This window comes from Apiospora phragmitis (assembly GCF_038363925.1).
Source record: "Apiospora phragmitis strain CBS 135458 chromosome Unknown utg000007l:2111988.0-4706623.0:1.0-2598199.0, whole genome shotgun sequence".
Classification (NCBI taxonomy): Eukaryota; Fungi; Ascomycota; class Sordariomycetes; order Amphisphaeriales; family Apiosporaceae; genus Apiospora; species Apiospora phragmitis.
This window is the reverse complement of record NW_027117406.1, coordinates 805,703-819,883: the sequence shown is the minus strand read 5'-3', so window position 1 is coordinate 819,883 and position 14,181 is coordinate 805,703. Positions and strand designations below refer to the sequence as shown.

At 54.9% G+C, this 14,181-nt stretch overlaps 6 protein-coding genes across 6 annotated transcripts; 3 read left to right on the top strand and 3 right to left on the bottom strand.

Moving 5' to 3' along the window:
- Nucleotides 1-1,256: 1,256 nt before the first annotated feature.
- Nucleotides 1,257-3,747, top strand: PG994_007853 (uncharacterized protein; the record flags this gene model as incomplete). Its single annotated transcript, XM_066859262.1, has 6 exons — nt 1,257-1,334; nt 1,497-1,549; nt 1,627-1,695; nt 2,148-2,229; nt 2,290-3,652; nt 3,707-3,747. The coding sequence occupies 6 exons, from the start codon at nt 1,257-1,259 to the stop codon at nt 3,745-3,747; spliced, it is 1,686 nt and encodes a 561-aa protein (XP_066714749.1).
- A 782-nt stretch (nt 3,748-4,529) lies between these two features.
- Nucleotides 4,530-6,266, top strand: PG994_007852 (glycosyl hydrolase family 47; the record flags this gene model as incomplete). The annotated part of the gene is made up of 1 exon (XM_066859261.1): nt 4,530-6,266. One exon carries the CDS (start codon nt 4,530-4,532, stop codon nt 6,264-6,266), a length of 1,737 nt encoding a protein of 578 aa, XP_066714748.1.
- Nucleotides 6,267-6,655: 389 nt separating this feature from the next.
- PG994_007851 (aldehyde dehydrogenase family 8 member A1) lies at nt 6,656-8,609 on the bottom strand (the record flags this gene model as incomplete). Its single annotated transcript, XM_066859260.1, has 5 exons — nt 6,656-7,261; nt 7,327-7,694; nt 7,867-7,994; nt 8,049-8,060; nt 8,113-8,609. 5 exons carry the CDS (start codon nt 8,607-8,609, stop codon nt 6,656-6,658), a joined length of 1,611 nt encoding a protein of 536 aa, XP_066714747.1.
- An 835-nt stretch (nt 8,610-9,444) lies between these two features.
- Nucleotides 9,445-9,915, top strand: PG994_007850 (uncharacterized protein; the record flags this gene model as incomplete). The annotated part of the gene is made up of 1 exon (XM_066859259.1): nt 9,445-9,915. The coding sequence occupies one exon, from the start codon at nt 9,445-9,447 to the stop codon at nt 9,913-9,915; it is 471 nt and encodes a 156-aa protein (XP_066714746.1).
- Nucleotides 9,916-10,187: 272 nt separating this feature from the next.
- Nucleotides 10,188-11,563, bottom strand: PG994_007849 (uncharacterized protein; the record flags this gene model as incomplete). Its single annotated transcript, XM_066859258.1, has 2 exons — nt 10,188-10,868; nt 10,922-11,563. 2 exons carry the CDS (start codon nt 11,561-11,563, stop codon nt 10,188-10,190), a joined length of 1,323 nt encoding a protein of 440 aa, XP_066714745.1.
- A 1,430-nt stretch (nt 11,564-12,993) lies between these two features.
- PG994_007848 (glycoside hydrolase family 45 protein) lies at nt 12,994-14,106 on the bottom strand (the record flags this gene model as incomplete). The annotated part of the gene is made up of 2 exons (XM_066859257.1): nt 12,994-13,335; nt 13,645-14,106. 2 exons carry the CDS (start codon nt 14,104-14,106, stop codon nt 12,994-12,996), a joined length of 804 nt encoding a protein of 267 aa, XP_066714744.1.
- Nucleotides 14,107-14,181: the final 75 nt, after the last annotated feature.

Below are 14,181 nucleotides of genomic sequence, written 5' to 3'. Positions count from 1 at the left end.
TGGGCCATTGAGTAATGAGTAACCTCCATTGTACGAATGTACGACCCCGTAAAGATCCGTGGCACCAGCTTTGTCCCAGCTTACATCGGACGTCTACATGCAGTCAACGCTGGTTACATATGTCCTTTCGCGGCGACGTACGTGCACGTTGCCGGTTGACGGAAGCCGCCAGAGATATCATAGCCAGAAACCAGATTGTTGCTCGTGGTGAGTTAGGTTATTATTTGAAGCTTGCCCAATGCCGATCAGGTCTTCATTCGATGGGCATAAAGGGCCCCGCGAGTCATCAGATGGATGTTACATGTGGGGACGGGTGAGCGAACCTTACATGAGTTGAACCTTCAGGATATTTTCCATCCTGGGTTAGGAAGTAGTAAACACTTGAAGCCCAGCTCTTTCAGCTGTCACGGTTAACATGACTTTCACCTACATCCAAAACAAGGCACGGGTGAGACCTGATGCTTTACAATTGTCATGACTGCGTTGCTGCGTAGGTTCTCGAGCATCTCTTCGGGCCGGGGCTCCCGGTCTGTTTCAGCGTGTCAGTCTCGGTCATTCTTTATGCGGCGTCTGTGGATTTATCCAAACTACCGTCGTCGCCAATTATCTACAAATGACGTCGCAATCCCTATGCAGCTTGATCAGGGAAGCATAGGTAGGTACCCACCAACCTTAGACACGCTCTTCAATTGTACCACTACCAGTACAAGCATTCAGAGCCTCCCAGAGAGTCAGAGGCGGACGTGAAGTGAAGACAAGCTTTTGTCAGAAGCGAGTCTTACATCAAGTGGTTCTCTTAGCGAGCCACTACCATATGAAATCGAATCGGGCGGGACGTCGTCTGAAATGCCACCCAAACCTAATCACTTGAGGCAGACGCCGCCGACGAGAAAGAATTGGGATCTGTCATCACGTCTTCTTATTCCCACCAACCAGAATTCTGAAAGGGCCCCTCAGTCATGGACAACATCCGTCCACATCCCATCAGCGTAGTGTCCACCACTCAGGTTCCAAGTTCGTGCGACTCTGTGGTATCTCGGACTGATGAAGGCAGTTTTGGATGACCCCTTGTCAATGACTTGGGTGCTCTCGCACCTGTACGACTGACGGGTCTTCTTACTGGCTGGGGTAACTGAGCGAAAGCAAGCTTTGCCCACTTGCCCGCTTGTCGGGATAGGGTCTAGCCACAAAAACTATTGACCCAAGAGAGCATCACAGCGGGTCAGAACTAGATTGGTTAAATGGTGCCACCAACCATGGACCAATGGCTCCCAGGCCTGGCACTTGCTGGCTCCCACTCACCCCGTGCCGTCCGTCTCCCTGGTAGTAATCGGGTACGCGGGTGCTGTCACAGCTGGGAGCAGGATTTGGTAATTGTTATGTATACCCACCTGCCTTACGACTTTCAATTTCAGAGTCTAACAACCCCCCCATCCTCTCATTCCCGTTTTTTCTCTTGGCACTTTCGCTTGGCATTGCATACTCTCTCACCCGAGTTCTGTTCAGTCCGCGAGCTTGACCCTTTCCCGCCTATGAGGAACCGATTCTGGTACTGTCCAATTTGGTCACTTTAGTTCTTGTCGCTCTTTTTTCTGGACCGCAACGTCGGCTCTGCTGCCAGCCCAGGACTCTGGATGTTGTCTGGCGGGCTTGGACAGAGCCCAAGAAGTCGCCAAATATGATTTTCGAGCATGTGTAAGTCTCTCTTGGCCTCAGTCGCGCTTTGCGAACTTCACTGGCAATTTGTCTCTCAACCTAAGACCCGCGCGCGCATGGAGTCCCTATTCTTCCCCAGGCTCGGCGACATCTTGGCGCCCATGCCAATGTCTTGGCAATCCCAAACTGACGTCTCACAGCGCTCAACGAAATTCGGAATGATGTGTATGTCTGCCAAGAAAAGCTTCTTTTATCCCCCTATCCTCTTTGCCAAGCCCCTATCGCAAACTCCATCGCAATCTTTGATGAGTTGAAGCATGGTATTGTATAGTATCAAGTGCGATCTATGGCTCCTCATAATACACCTCAACGCACGTTGCTTGATGCAACCGTCTTCGAACAATGGTGAACACATCGTCGTCGATCGCAATCATTGCCTCGGGCGGCGCATATTGAAAAATCCCAGGACCAACACTAATGAAAACGAATAGGCTTCTCTTCAGTGGCCCGAGTTATTCTGGAGGCAAGACGAACCCTAGCACTATTGTCCGAAACCTCACGGCCTCTTCGGCGGTGAGTAACGTCGTCCTTGAGTACACATTCTAGACACCCGTTCTAACATAGCCTAAACAGCCATCATACTTCGAGGTACTCGGAGAGAACTTCACGACACTGTCGAGCAACTTTGCTCCGACTGGCAATGCTGTGATCCAGGGTCTACTCTATGTCCCGGACCTTGCATCAGGCGATCCTTGCCAGAATGTCGTCGACACGATCGTTCCAGCAAACGTCACGCGGCAGGCAAACCTTCCGCCGACAAACTACAACCTTATCGCCATAGCACCATGGATTAACGCAGACTGCGCCATGTCTTTCCTGGACGAGGCTCGGTCAGATCCTCTTCGGGCCTTTATTTTTTACCAGCCTGATGGCGACTATGCGCCACCGCCATCCGCTGATGATGATATCTGGCAACTTGATGGAGATGGATCATGGAAAAATAGCCATCATTATCCCATTTACGCTATCTCTGGTGGCAAGGGAGCCGATTTGATGACGCAGCTCAGCCTATACTCGGGAAAACTTGACGAAGTCCCTTTTGGCGATAACATCTCAGCGATATACAACCCCGACCCGCGTGATTACGTGCGAATTTGGACAAGACTCAATGTCTCTGCGGATAACAACTTTCCAGGCCTATGGATTTGTATCATAGCTATCGTCAGCGTGTTGGTTTTCGTCATTGGCGGTACATCACTGTTGATGCATTACGTTCAACGTCGAAGACGTGTATCACTCCGGCGCCGGGTGATGTCTGGTGAGACGGACCTTGAAGCTTTAGGTATCAAGCGCCTCCAAGTTCCCGCGGAGCACATCGAGACGTTTCCTCTTTTCACATATAGTTATGACGCGCCCGCTCCTCCCCCAGACACGCAACCTCGATCTCCAGACCCGATTCAACGAGCGCTCTCGCATGCCTCACCAAGCTCTATATCGGCAAAGGTCAATACTCGGAGTGACTACCAACCTACCTGCCTGATATGCCTGGATCATTTCGAATCGAACAGCACCGTTATTCGGGAGTTGCCCTGTGGGCACATTTTCCATCCCGAATGCATTGATGAATTCCTCGGCGAAATCAGCTCTTTGTGTCCAATTTGTAGGACATCGATGCTCCCAAGAGGCTACTGCCCGAAGATCACAAACAGTATGGCCCGGCGTGAAATGGCGACGCAGAGACTACGGCCCCGCACCGCGCAGACTCCCAAAGCCAAATCATTTCGGGAAAGAAGGGTTTCGAGAAGCAGTTTGGTCAAGAAGGTGTACAGTCATCCATCCTCTCCGACCGGGGAGCAGAGTCCGATCGGAGTGCCAGAAAGGGTCAAATTGACCACCTGGAATCCTGGAGAACCAGATTTGGAGGGCTCTCGGCAGCGAATGCAAGAACTTGCCATGCCCATTGATGAGACATCGAGTGATGACGGCAAACCTCCTTGTAAGTTACGATTTGCCCATGCATCTGTGTTGGTGTGATGCTGATTCATTTTAGGGAGGCTAGCAGCGAAACGCGTCTTTCCGGGTTTCCAATGATTTCCGATTCCCTTGTTATTGTTGTCCTTGTAGCATCATGTGCGTGCATTGGAGAGGGGGCAAAAATCATTAGCATACTGGCGGAGTTTTTGGTTGAAGCGATAACGAGCATCTACGGCCTGCATTTGTTTGTAGTTAAAAAATCCGGCAAAGGAGAGGCACGGTTGAGCCTTTTTGGAATTTGGTACGGGTTGGGTTACCAGGCGATTTGGAGCATTTATGAATTGGATTGGATATACCCCTCTTCTTTGGGAAGTTGATTGGTCTTTTTTATAGAACGTTCAACAATCAGTCGAATCTGGATATGTAAGTAGTAATGTAATTTGAACAAGATTTACGAATATCAAAAGTCAAAGAAGTCATCCCGTGCCACTGTGTTTGAAAAGAGACCAGGTGCCAGGTGGCTGACTTATGTACATGTTTTAGCTGCTGCGGGCGCCAGCCCGATCCGCCACGCACGCCAGGGGGGCGTTCAGGCTGGTAGCGGTATCCTTGTCTGAGGGCCTTGAACGGCCCTGGACGGCCCTGGGCAGAACTGGAGATTGCGGCGCCATCTGCCTTGGCACTGTTTCCAACCCTTCTCCCCCAAACAAAGGCGCCTCCCGCCCCGTAGCGATCCGTCGGCCGTTACGTACTTACATGCTATGGAGGACATCCACAAACATTGCTAAAACACTTCTTACTGTACCTGCTATCTACATACATTACGTAGGCTCGCTCTCGAGCCTGCCATCCTAATGCACCAAGATGTCGTACGGCTGACAGAACAAAACCACGTCGCCATGGCTGCGCTTTTTCGGAGGCCAACGCGACTTCTTACCGTGGTGGCTGCTATTGTCGTTCTGTATATTCTTGTCATCTTCATCCCCAAGCCGCCCGAAGAGCTGTACGGCTTCCAGTATTTCCGAAGCAGTTTTGACTGGTCGACTCTGACCGAGAGGAATCCCGTCGCAAAGCTGACCCCTCTCCCTCGAGGATCGCCCAAGAGGTTGCCCAAGTTCCAGCACAACTTCGCTTCCGACAAAGCCCCCAGCCGCGAGCGGCTCGATCTCCTCGAGAGCCGTCGCACCGAGATACGAGGTGCCTTTGTGAAGAGTTGGAATAGCTACAAGAAATATGCGTGGATGTACGACGAGCTCACGCCCGTGTCGGGGGAGGGCAAGGATACGTTGGGAGGCTGGGCGGCCACCTTGGTCGACTCGCTCGACACCTTGTGGATCATGGAGCTGAGGGACGAATTCCGCCACGCCGCGGCCGCCGCCGTGACCCTCGACTGGTCCAAAACGAAGGAGACGGCGTGCAACTTCTTCGAGACGACCATCCGCCATCTGGGCGGCCTCCTCAGCGCCTACGATCTCAGCAAGGAGGCCGCGCTGCTCGAAAAGGCCATTGAGCTGGGCGATATGCTGTACTCGGCCTACGACACGGACAATCGCATGCCTCCTTTCTTTCTGGATTTTGACCTCGCGAAAGAAGGGCTGCTGGTCCCCGGCGTCCACGATCCGTCCGCCGCCGTCACCTCCTCCGGCTTGGAGTTTACCCGACTGGCACAGCTCACCGGCCAGGACAAATACTACGACGCTATTGACCGAGTGGCCCGGGTCCTCGATCAGACACAGAACTCGACGAAGTTGCCAGGCATGTGGCCCACGTTCCTCAACATGCGCAACTTAGACTTCTCCGGCCAGCGGGGCTTCACCCTCGGGGCCTTAGCCGACTCGCTGTATGAGTACCTACCCAAGATGTACGCAATCACGGGCGGTCTGGAGCCCATGTATGAGAAAATGTACCGGGATGCCATGGATGCCGTGACGAAGCATCTCTTATTCAGGCCCATGACGCCTGGCCAGGACGACATCCTCTTTACGGGCTCGGTTTACGTTAGTTCACAAGATGGCCCAGAACTCGATACAGAAGGGCAGCATCTGGGCTGCTTTGTAGGGGGCATGTTCGGCTTAGGCGGAAAGCTATTTAACATTCCCGAACATACCAAGATTGCGGAGAAAATCGCCAGGGGTTGCGCTTGGGCGTATAACGCCTTCTCCACCGGCATCATGCCCGAGACTTTCACCTTGTTTCCTTGCCCAAGTCTGGAGCCGTGTCCGTGGGATGAGGTGTACTGGGAGGGTACGGCGGACAGGCGTTTGCCCAAGGGTTTCAAGAACACAATGGACCCGAAATACATCCTACGCCCCGAAGCGATTGAGAGCATATTCTTCATGTATCGCATGACGGGCAATCCGGAATACCAAGAAATCGCTTGGGGGATGTTCCAATCGATCAAAAAGGCCACGGAGACGAAACTCGCCTTCTCGGCCATCAGCGACGTGATGGTGGCGAAGGCGGGCGACACGGAGAAGACGGACTCGATGGAGAGCTTCTGGACGTCCGAGACGCTCAAGTATTTCTACTTGATATTCTCGCCGCCCGACCTCATCGACCTGGACAAATACGTGCTCAACACGGAGGCGCATCCTTTCCTGCGACCAAGTGCGCGTGGGTTTTTTACATATACCTAACTCAAGTTAAGCGAAGGAGTTTTGGGAGAGATCACGACGCATTAGCATGTATGCATTGTAATGAACCCCCCGCTGCATGATTTCCGGCGTTGTTGGCTTTTTTTTCTTTTTTTTCTTTTTACAATTTGATCATTCACGATAGGGTGATTGAACCGAGGATACCTGCCCCTTGGGCGACAAAGCATAGGGCGATTCAGACTTTCGCGATAGACCAGCAGCATCAACGGGCATTAAGCAGCCAAGGGGATGGTTTGACGGGTTGCGTAGTTACGTATGATACTCGACAATCTGCCCATTACTCATTATATACCATGAATCCCACAACTATTCAAATTTCGCTGTAGAATGAGTGACCTTCCTCCTGGAGATTATTATTATCATGTTGCGTGTCACTGAAGCGGCATATGCAGCGTCCGCGCGTGGGTGAAGACGTCGCGGCTGTACTCGCCGCCCTCGCGGCCCGTGCCGGAGCTCTTCATGCCGCCGAAGGGCGTGCCGAGCTCCCGCACCAGCCAGCAGTTGACCCAGACCAGGCCGGCCTCGAGCCGCTCGCCCACGCGCCGCATGCGGGCCCCATCGCGCGTCAGTAGCACCGCTGCCAGGCCGTTGGGGTTGTCGTTGGCGAGCGCCACGGCCTCGTCCTCGGTCGAGAACCGGCTGACGGTCGCCACGGGGCCGAAGATCTCGTCCTGCAGGAGGCGCGAGCGGGGCGGGACGTCGGTCAGGATGACGGGGGCGATCCAGTAGCCGTCGGTTGGGTCTGCTGGGGGGATGAACTCGGGGGTGCCGCTGGAGGTGGAGGTGGAGAAAAAGGTGGCGCCTTCGGACTGGGCGAGTTGTAGGTATGAGCGGATCTTGGTGTAGTGCTGGTGCGAGACTACGGCCCCGACTCGCTCGCCGCACTTGTAGTTGGCTTGGACGTACGCGGTGAAGGCGGCGACGAAGTCGTCGTAGATGGAGGATTGAACGTAAATCCGGGAACCGCAGAGACAGATCTAAAGGGGGGATGTTTTGTCAGCGGGTTGGGTATTCATCGTTACCCCTTTACGCAGAAACTCACCTCGCCCTGGTTCTCAAACGCCGCCATGGCCGCCGTCTGCACCGCCTTGTCCAGCTCGACGTCCCCGAACACGAGCGTGGGGTTCTTGCCGCCCAGCTCGAGCGACAGGTGCTTGTAGATCTGGTCCGCGGTGTCGCGGCGGATCTGGATCCCCGTCGCCGTGCCGCCCGTGAACGACACGCCGCCCCGGACCAGCGGGCTGCGCACCAGTGCCGAGCCCGTGGTCGCGCCGTCCCCGAATACGACGTTCATGACCCCGGCGGGCAGGCCCGCGCGCCGGAACACCTCACACAATAGGAACGCCGTCATGGACGTCACCTCGGACGGCTTCGCTACGGCGGTGCAGCCGAAGGCTAGGCAGGGTGCCACTGCGATGATAGCATATCTTGTCAGCGGGTGGATACGTTTATTTTTTTCTTTGGAACGATAAGGGGGGACGCCACATGAGGGTATCTCAGAAGAACGTTACAATAAGAGAGGGGGGGGGGGGGGCGTAACAGTAGTCACTCATTGGACTTACTTTTCCACGTCAGTAGATACAGAGGCATGTTCCAGGGCGAGTCAGGGCGAACACGCCAGTAGGGGAACGGTGCTCGTATGTCAAGATGTTGCTGCCATCAACCACGCGGGCGGTTGTCTGTTGGTGCAGTATGAATGTTGAGAAATAGCTGTTATTTCATACATTCTTTCGTTAGACTGATTATTTCTTGTTCCTCGCCTACCATGATTCACTCCTGGATGATAAGTGTATAATGTTCCAGGGGGCTTATTCAGCGGATTACCTACTTGAAGTTGGACACGGCGCGGTCGACCTCAACTCGCGCCCGTTCCAGCGTCTTGCCCTGGTCGATGCTTTCCCACACGGCAAATAGCTCACGATGGTCCTGAATCAGCTGGGCCACGCGCTGGAGATGCTTGGACCGCACGGCCGCTGGCGTGGTGGACCAGGCCCCGAACGCGTCGGTCGCGGCCCGGAGCACATGCTCCACTTCGTCAGCGCTGCTGATGGGGACCTGGCCGAACGTCCTGCCCGTTTTCGGGTTGACGGCATCGATAGACTGTGACGTTTCTGAGTTCATCGATGGCGATGGTGGCGCTGCAAATGAGCCTGCGACATAGTTCTGCATCCTTATCTTGTATTGGCCGCTCTCATTCGACGAGGACGCATGGCGTGGCGAGGCGATAAAAGCTTCGGCTTTCTCCAAGGTGTCGCACGACCAGACATCTTGGATGATGGAGCTGCCAAACTCGGGGCTGTCTCCTCCTTTCAGGGTTGATCCCATAACTGCTCGACTGGAATTTGCGATTTATTTTGCCTGCCAGTGACGATGTTATGTTTTCGACCTTTGGAAAGAAGTAGTTCGCCTCGCTTTAAGTCGACCTCGGGTGGGCTTGAAGATACGGACGGAACTATCTGCGAACCACTCCGGCGTAGTATGGTCAACAGCTGCATGTACCTTCCGAAGGGTTTCGGTACATACCGACTCAGCTAACTACACAAATGCACGGTTTAAAGGACACCGCAGCAAGCAGAAAAGGGGCGTTTTTTAGTTAATTCTAGTTAAGCCTTCCTAATCCAGGCCTCTCGTATCTGGTTGATCCCATTCGTTTTATATTCGGAACTCAGCTACTGTGGGAGACGACGCTGTTGCCATACGAAATTCTCAAGATAGATAGACTGAGAGGTATTCGGGGTACGGCGGGGATGGAGAGGGAATCAATGCATTGTCGATCGCGGAAGTTGAGGGTTGGGGGGGCACTGTATTTCGGATGGACTAAAACCCTCGGATCTCCAAGTGCGGAAGCGGAAAGGGGGGCCACATGATTGGCCCGAGTTCGTATAACCGATACAACCCGGAATTCAACAAACAGCGATCGGACAGATTCACTTATTCGAATCGATGCAGAGCAGGCCACAGGAAAGGGCGAAACAGAAAGAAGAACCGAAAAAAATCATACAAACCCTTCAACAGATTGTGTGTGCTTATATATCACACATCTAAGATCGTCAGCACTATCGCACGTTATCATTCTGGGCTCCTGGAAACCGATATCACCTCAACAAATAAACACCATACCGCCGGATTGTGCCGCCAACAAAGTGAGCATATTTTCACCATGGCCTCCTCAGAAGGACAATCCCCCAACGGCACCTCCTACCTACTCCCCGCCACCGCGGCCCAAGGCCTAGCCAACTACCCCCACGCCCGCGTCATCCCGGGCAGCCCCCGCGTAATCTACGTCTCCGGCACCTCGTCGCGGCGCGGGGACGGCACCTCCGCAGGTTGCGTCACGGACGCAGCGACCGGATCCCACATGCTGGACGTGCGGGAGCAGACGGCGGCGGTGCTGCAGAACATCGGCACCATCCTGCGGGGCGCGACGGGGGGCGCCGTGGAGCTCGAGGCCGTCGTCGACGCCACCGTGTTCCTGACGGACATGGCGGGCGACTACGCGGGGATGAACGCGGAGTGGAACAAGGTCTGGCCCGACAAGGCGGCGGCGCCCGCGCGGACGTGCGTCCAGGTCGCCGCGCTGCCGAGCCCGAAGCTGAACGTGGAGATCAAGTGCATGGCGTTGTGGCCGTGATCAGGAAAGGGGTCGGGCGCTAACGTTCAAAAAGCAACTGGACTGTTTAGGCATTTTTTGCTATGCGTCGTGGTGGAATGGGCATGGATTAGCTTGAATGGGGCTGTGTGGTCACCGACATTGCTATTTCTGTCAGCGAGTCGCTCATCTTGAATCAACCTATCACGCACTGCAGTAACATTGTACAATTTGACAGATTTGATAAACTATATCCAACATCCTGAATTACAAAAGCATCGCTACGTACACTCATTCAGGGGTTAGTTGTTCTTCTAGTTTGCTACCAGCGGTTGCACCTCCAAGTGCTCCAGCTCCACCATCATCTTGTTCCTAGACGTGTCCATCGCCTTGACAGGCGTATCTCTTGCGGGCTTCATATCCAGTTGAAACTCTGCAAGTTTCTCCTGGAAACGTCTCTCGAATTTGGAGCCGAGGTTGAAAAGCTTGATGGCATTTCCGGACAGCATGTTCGCCCTTTGTTCCCACGTCAAGAACCTGGATAGTTGATCCTCAGCACACAGCATCTTTCCGGCTACCGGAACTTCTACAAAGTTCGTTAGTCGTTTTTTATCCTTGTATAACTTGACTCGTGAGTGTTGCTGTTGCTTACCTCCCAAGGGAAATGGGTAATCCGAACCCATAACAACGCGGTCTGGCCCGATCTTTTTGCAGAGAAATTCGAGGAGATCGGGATCGTGCACGAGAGAGTCGACCCAAAAAGCGCCCTTGCTGACATGATCGGCCGGACACACGCCCCCCGCGTTCACCGCCACCAGATCGGGGCGGCAGTCGTATCCGTGCTGGATCCGGCCCAACAGCGCCGGGAACGCGCCGCCGCCGTGGGCGAAGCACAGCCGCAGGCGCGGGTGCCGCAGCAGCACGCCCGAGCCCGTGACGGCGAGGATCGCCAGCGCCGTCTCCGACGGCATGCCGACGAGCCAGGAGCCCCAGTACTTGGCCCAGCGCTTCGCGTTCTCCTTGGCAGCGCGTAGCCCAGCGGGTGCACGAAGACGACCAGGCCGAGCCGCTCGCACGCGGCCCAGAAGGGCGCCAGCGCCGGGTCGTCCAGGTTCGCGTCGCCGACCGTGGTGCCGATCTCGACGCCCACGAGGCCCAGCTCGGTCGCGCAGCGCTCCAGCTCCCGCACCGACGCGGCCACGTCCTGCAGCGGCACCGTGGCGAGCCCGACGAAGCGGTCCGGGTACCGCTGGCACGTCGCCGCGATGTGGTCGTTGAGGGCGCGCGCCAGCACCGTGACGGGCTCGGCCGGCTCGTCGTAGAAGAACAGGATGGGCACGGTGCTCAGGATCTGCACGTCGACGCCCGCGGCGTCCATCTCGCGGATCCGGACCTCGGCGTCGATGCAGTTGGGCTCCACGGTCCGGAAGAAGTTGTCGCCCACGTACATGTCGATCTCGTCGCTCTTGCCGCTCTTGGAGGGCCGCAGGCTCAGCCAGGGGTCCGTGGGCGAGTTGGTGGGATAGGAGGAGAGATCTGGCAGTGAAGACGGCATGATGTGGGTGTGGATATCAATACGGTATAAAGAGGACCCATCCACGGGGCGGTTGGCCGTCTTCTTGGTAGTAGTGACACATCCTGTGCTGGTGCAGCAGCTATCTGTGAAGTCCGAGATCTTGGACGGTGCCATGTTCACATCTTATTCTGAACAATGTGTATACTATGTTGTTCATAAACGATTTACAACATTAACGGGTAAGGACGGCGATAGGAATATGACTATGAGTATGATAACTATCCCTGTATTGGATAATCAGTGGAGGCTGAGGGGTATCTAGATGTAATGTGTGTATGTGCTCAGTGGACTAGACATCTATCTGAGCATATTCAGATTCGGGAGAGGTCAGGTCTTCCTCTTGTACGTTTTACGTTGAGATGATGTGGAAGTTGAAGGGTCCTGTGCTCGCTTCCGCCGAGGAGCCACAGCACTGTATCCGCGATCCGGTTCCGCCTTCCGTTATTTTGCTGGGCTTGTTTTTTTGAGTTTCGCAGGGGAGGTTTCATTTCTGGATGCATGGCGCTTCTACCCGTAGTATTCACAGACGAAACATATCATGCACACCGCCTACCGGCCTGCCCGGTGACCTCATCCTTCCATGGAGGATATCCAAGTTGGGCTACACCAGCTCGATCTCACCGGCAAGGCACCTCAGCTCCCCGTGCAACAATACCACCTGCCTGATAGGGTTCTTTGCAATGCGGCCTTCGCATATGCTCTTACGGCGTCCAAAGTAGAATCAATCACGCCTAGCACAACTGAGTGTCGTATCAGTGCGTAGCACTTTGGAGCACTGATGTCGTTCTCATAAAGGCGATATGGCGACGATAGACTCATTTGCCAGCATGCATCTGACCTTTTGCGGCGCACAGGGCCTAACTCGGAACCTGCCATTCTGGTATCTTAGGCAAATCCTGTTCTCCCAAATCTTCAATATAGCTAAGTTTCCGTGGCGTTGGAGACTGACTGAAGCCTTGACAAACTATGGGGGATCCCGTATCAGCAGGCGTACCGTGAAGAATGCACTGTGCAGCCGATAAGCTACTGTCTACTTCCGAACTTCCGCTTCCTTGGCATTGCGGTCATGCTGATCCATCTCAAGGACTCAGGTTACCCTGACCACCAAAACGGTCCTTCACGTAAAGACTGGCGAATTTGAGTTGTCGAGACGTCTTGTTTGAATAGCCAAACGCTCACTTGAAACATTTTACCTTTAAAGCATCGGATGACATAAACCTCTAATACCCAAGCCTAGACGAAGGCGACCTGCATGGAATAGGGGTACCATAAAGCAATGTTTCTAACACAGAAAGTACTGAAGTGGAGGAGTATAGCAACTTTGTTGTGGCTGTTATCGAATTGCGATAGGGAACTAGCTATTGATTTTGACCATGTGTAGCTATATACAACCAAGAATACTTACCATGTACCTTGGTGTATGCACAATACGCCTTCCCAAGACCACTCGTTTCAAGATTAAAGCCACCAGACAAACCCCTATTTGTTTTGTTTCTTTACCTAGCGCGCTGCCTCTCTGCTTCCTCCTCGAGCAAACGTCTACTCTAAACCACCCGAACCGCCGTAGGCGCAGCCGTGGCCCCGGGCGTCCAGGTGCCGACGCTCGAGGGCCCCGAGGGCGTCTCGTCGATGGCGTCGGTGTTGCGGGAGCAGCCCGACTTGGCCACGAGCGCGGCCGGGCACGCGACCTGCTTGAAGGTCACGTCCGGGTTGTCGGCGCCCGCGAACCAGTCGAAGCGCCAGTAGCAGCCCGCCTTGAGCTTCTCGGGGAACGAGTCGCACGCCGACCGCGACGACACCCCGCCGTACTGCGCGCCCCAGCCGTTGGGCGGCGCGCCGTACTGGTTCGTGCACGCGTTGAAGAGGCCGACGCCGCCGCCCGGCATCTGTGGAGGTGGAGCACAAGTGACTATTAGTGTATATCCATATATATATATATGTAGTAGTCATTGAGGAAGATGCTCTTATATCGATCCGAGTAACAGTGAAAATGCCGAAAGAAAATGAAAGGAGTTGAGGATGACAACTCCCATCGTCTTAGCGCCCAAAGGAAGATGTGAAGAGAGAAAGGGGGGGTAAGACAGATGTGGCTCGACTTGAAGGGAGAGTCTCAGAGTTCGTAGACTATAAAGGACAGTGGAGTAGAAGGGGGAAGGAGTAGGCGCTACCCTGCTTCTTATAGTATTCACACTTACCGCAATATCAAAATGATTCTGCCCCAGATCGCCCCCCGTGTTCGAAGCCTGCACGACCATCTTCTTACCACTCACAGCCCCGCTCGTGAACGTCAACTCGTAGCAGGCGCAGCACCACGTCTGCTCGTTGGACCCGGCGAGCTTGACCGCGGCCCAGCCGTAGGCGGTCGTTTCGTTGACGGCCCAGGGGCTCTGGTCGGAGCACATGTAGGCGCCGCTGCTGACGCCGTTGTCGCAACCGCTCTTGGTGTCGGACCCGCCCAGCGGGCCGTCGCCCTTGTCACACGTCTGCACGTACCGGCCCGAGTTGGTCTTGAGCCCCCAGCCGCAGCTCGGCTTGCAGCAGTCCCAGTACCGCGTCGTCCGGCCGTTGCCCGAGGCCCCCTGCGCCGAGGCCAGGAGCGGCAGGGTCGCGACGGTGGCGGCGGCGGCGGCGGTTGTGAGGACCGAATGGACGTGCATTGTTGTGTCTGTGTCGCCGGCGATACTAGAGGACAGATAGGTTCGTTTGTTGTACTCTGATATTTCTGTTTGTTT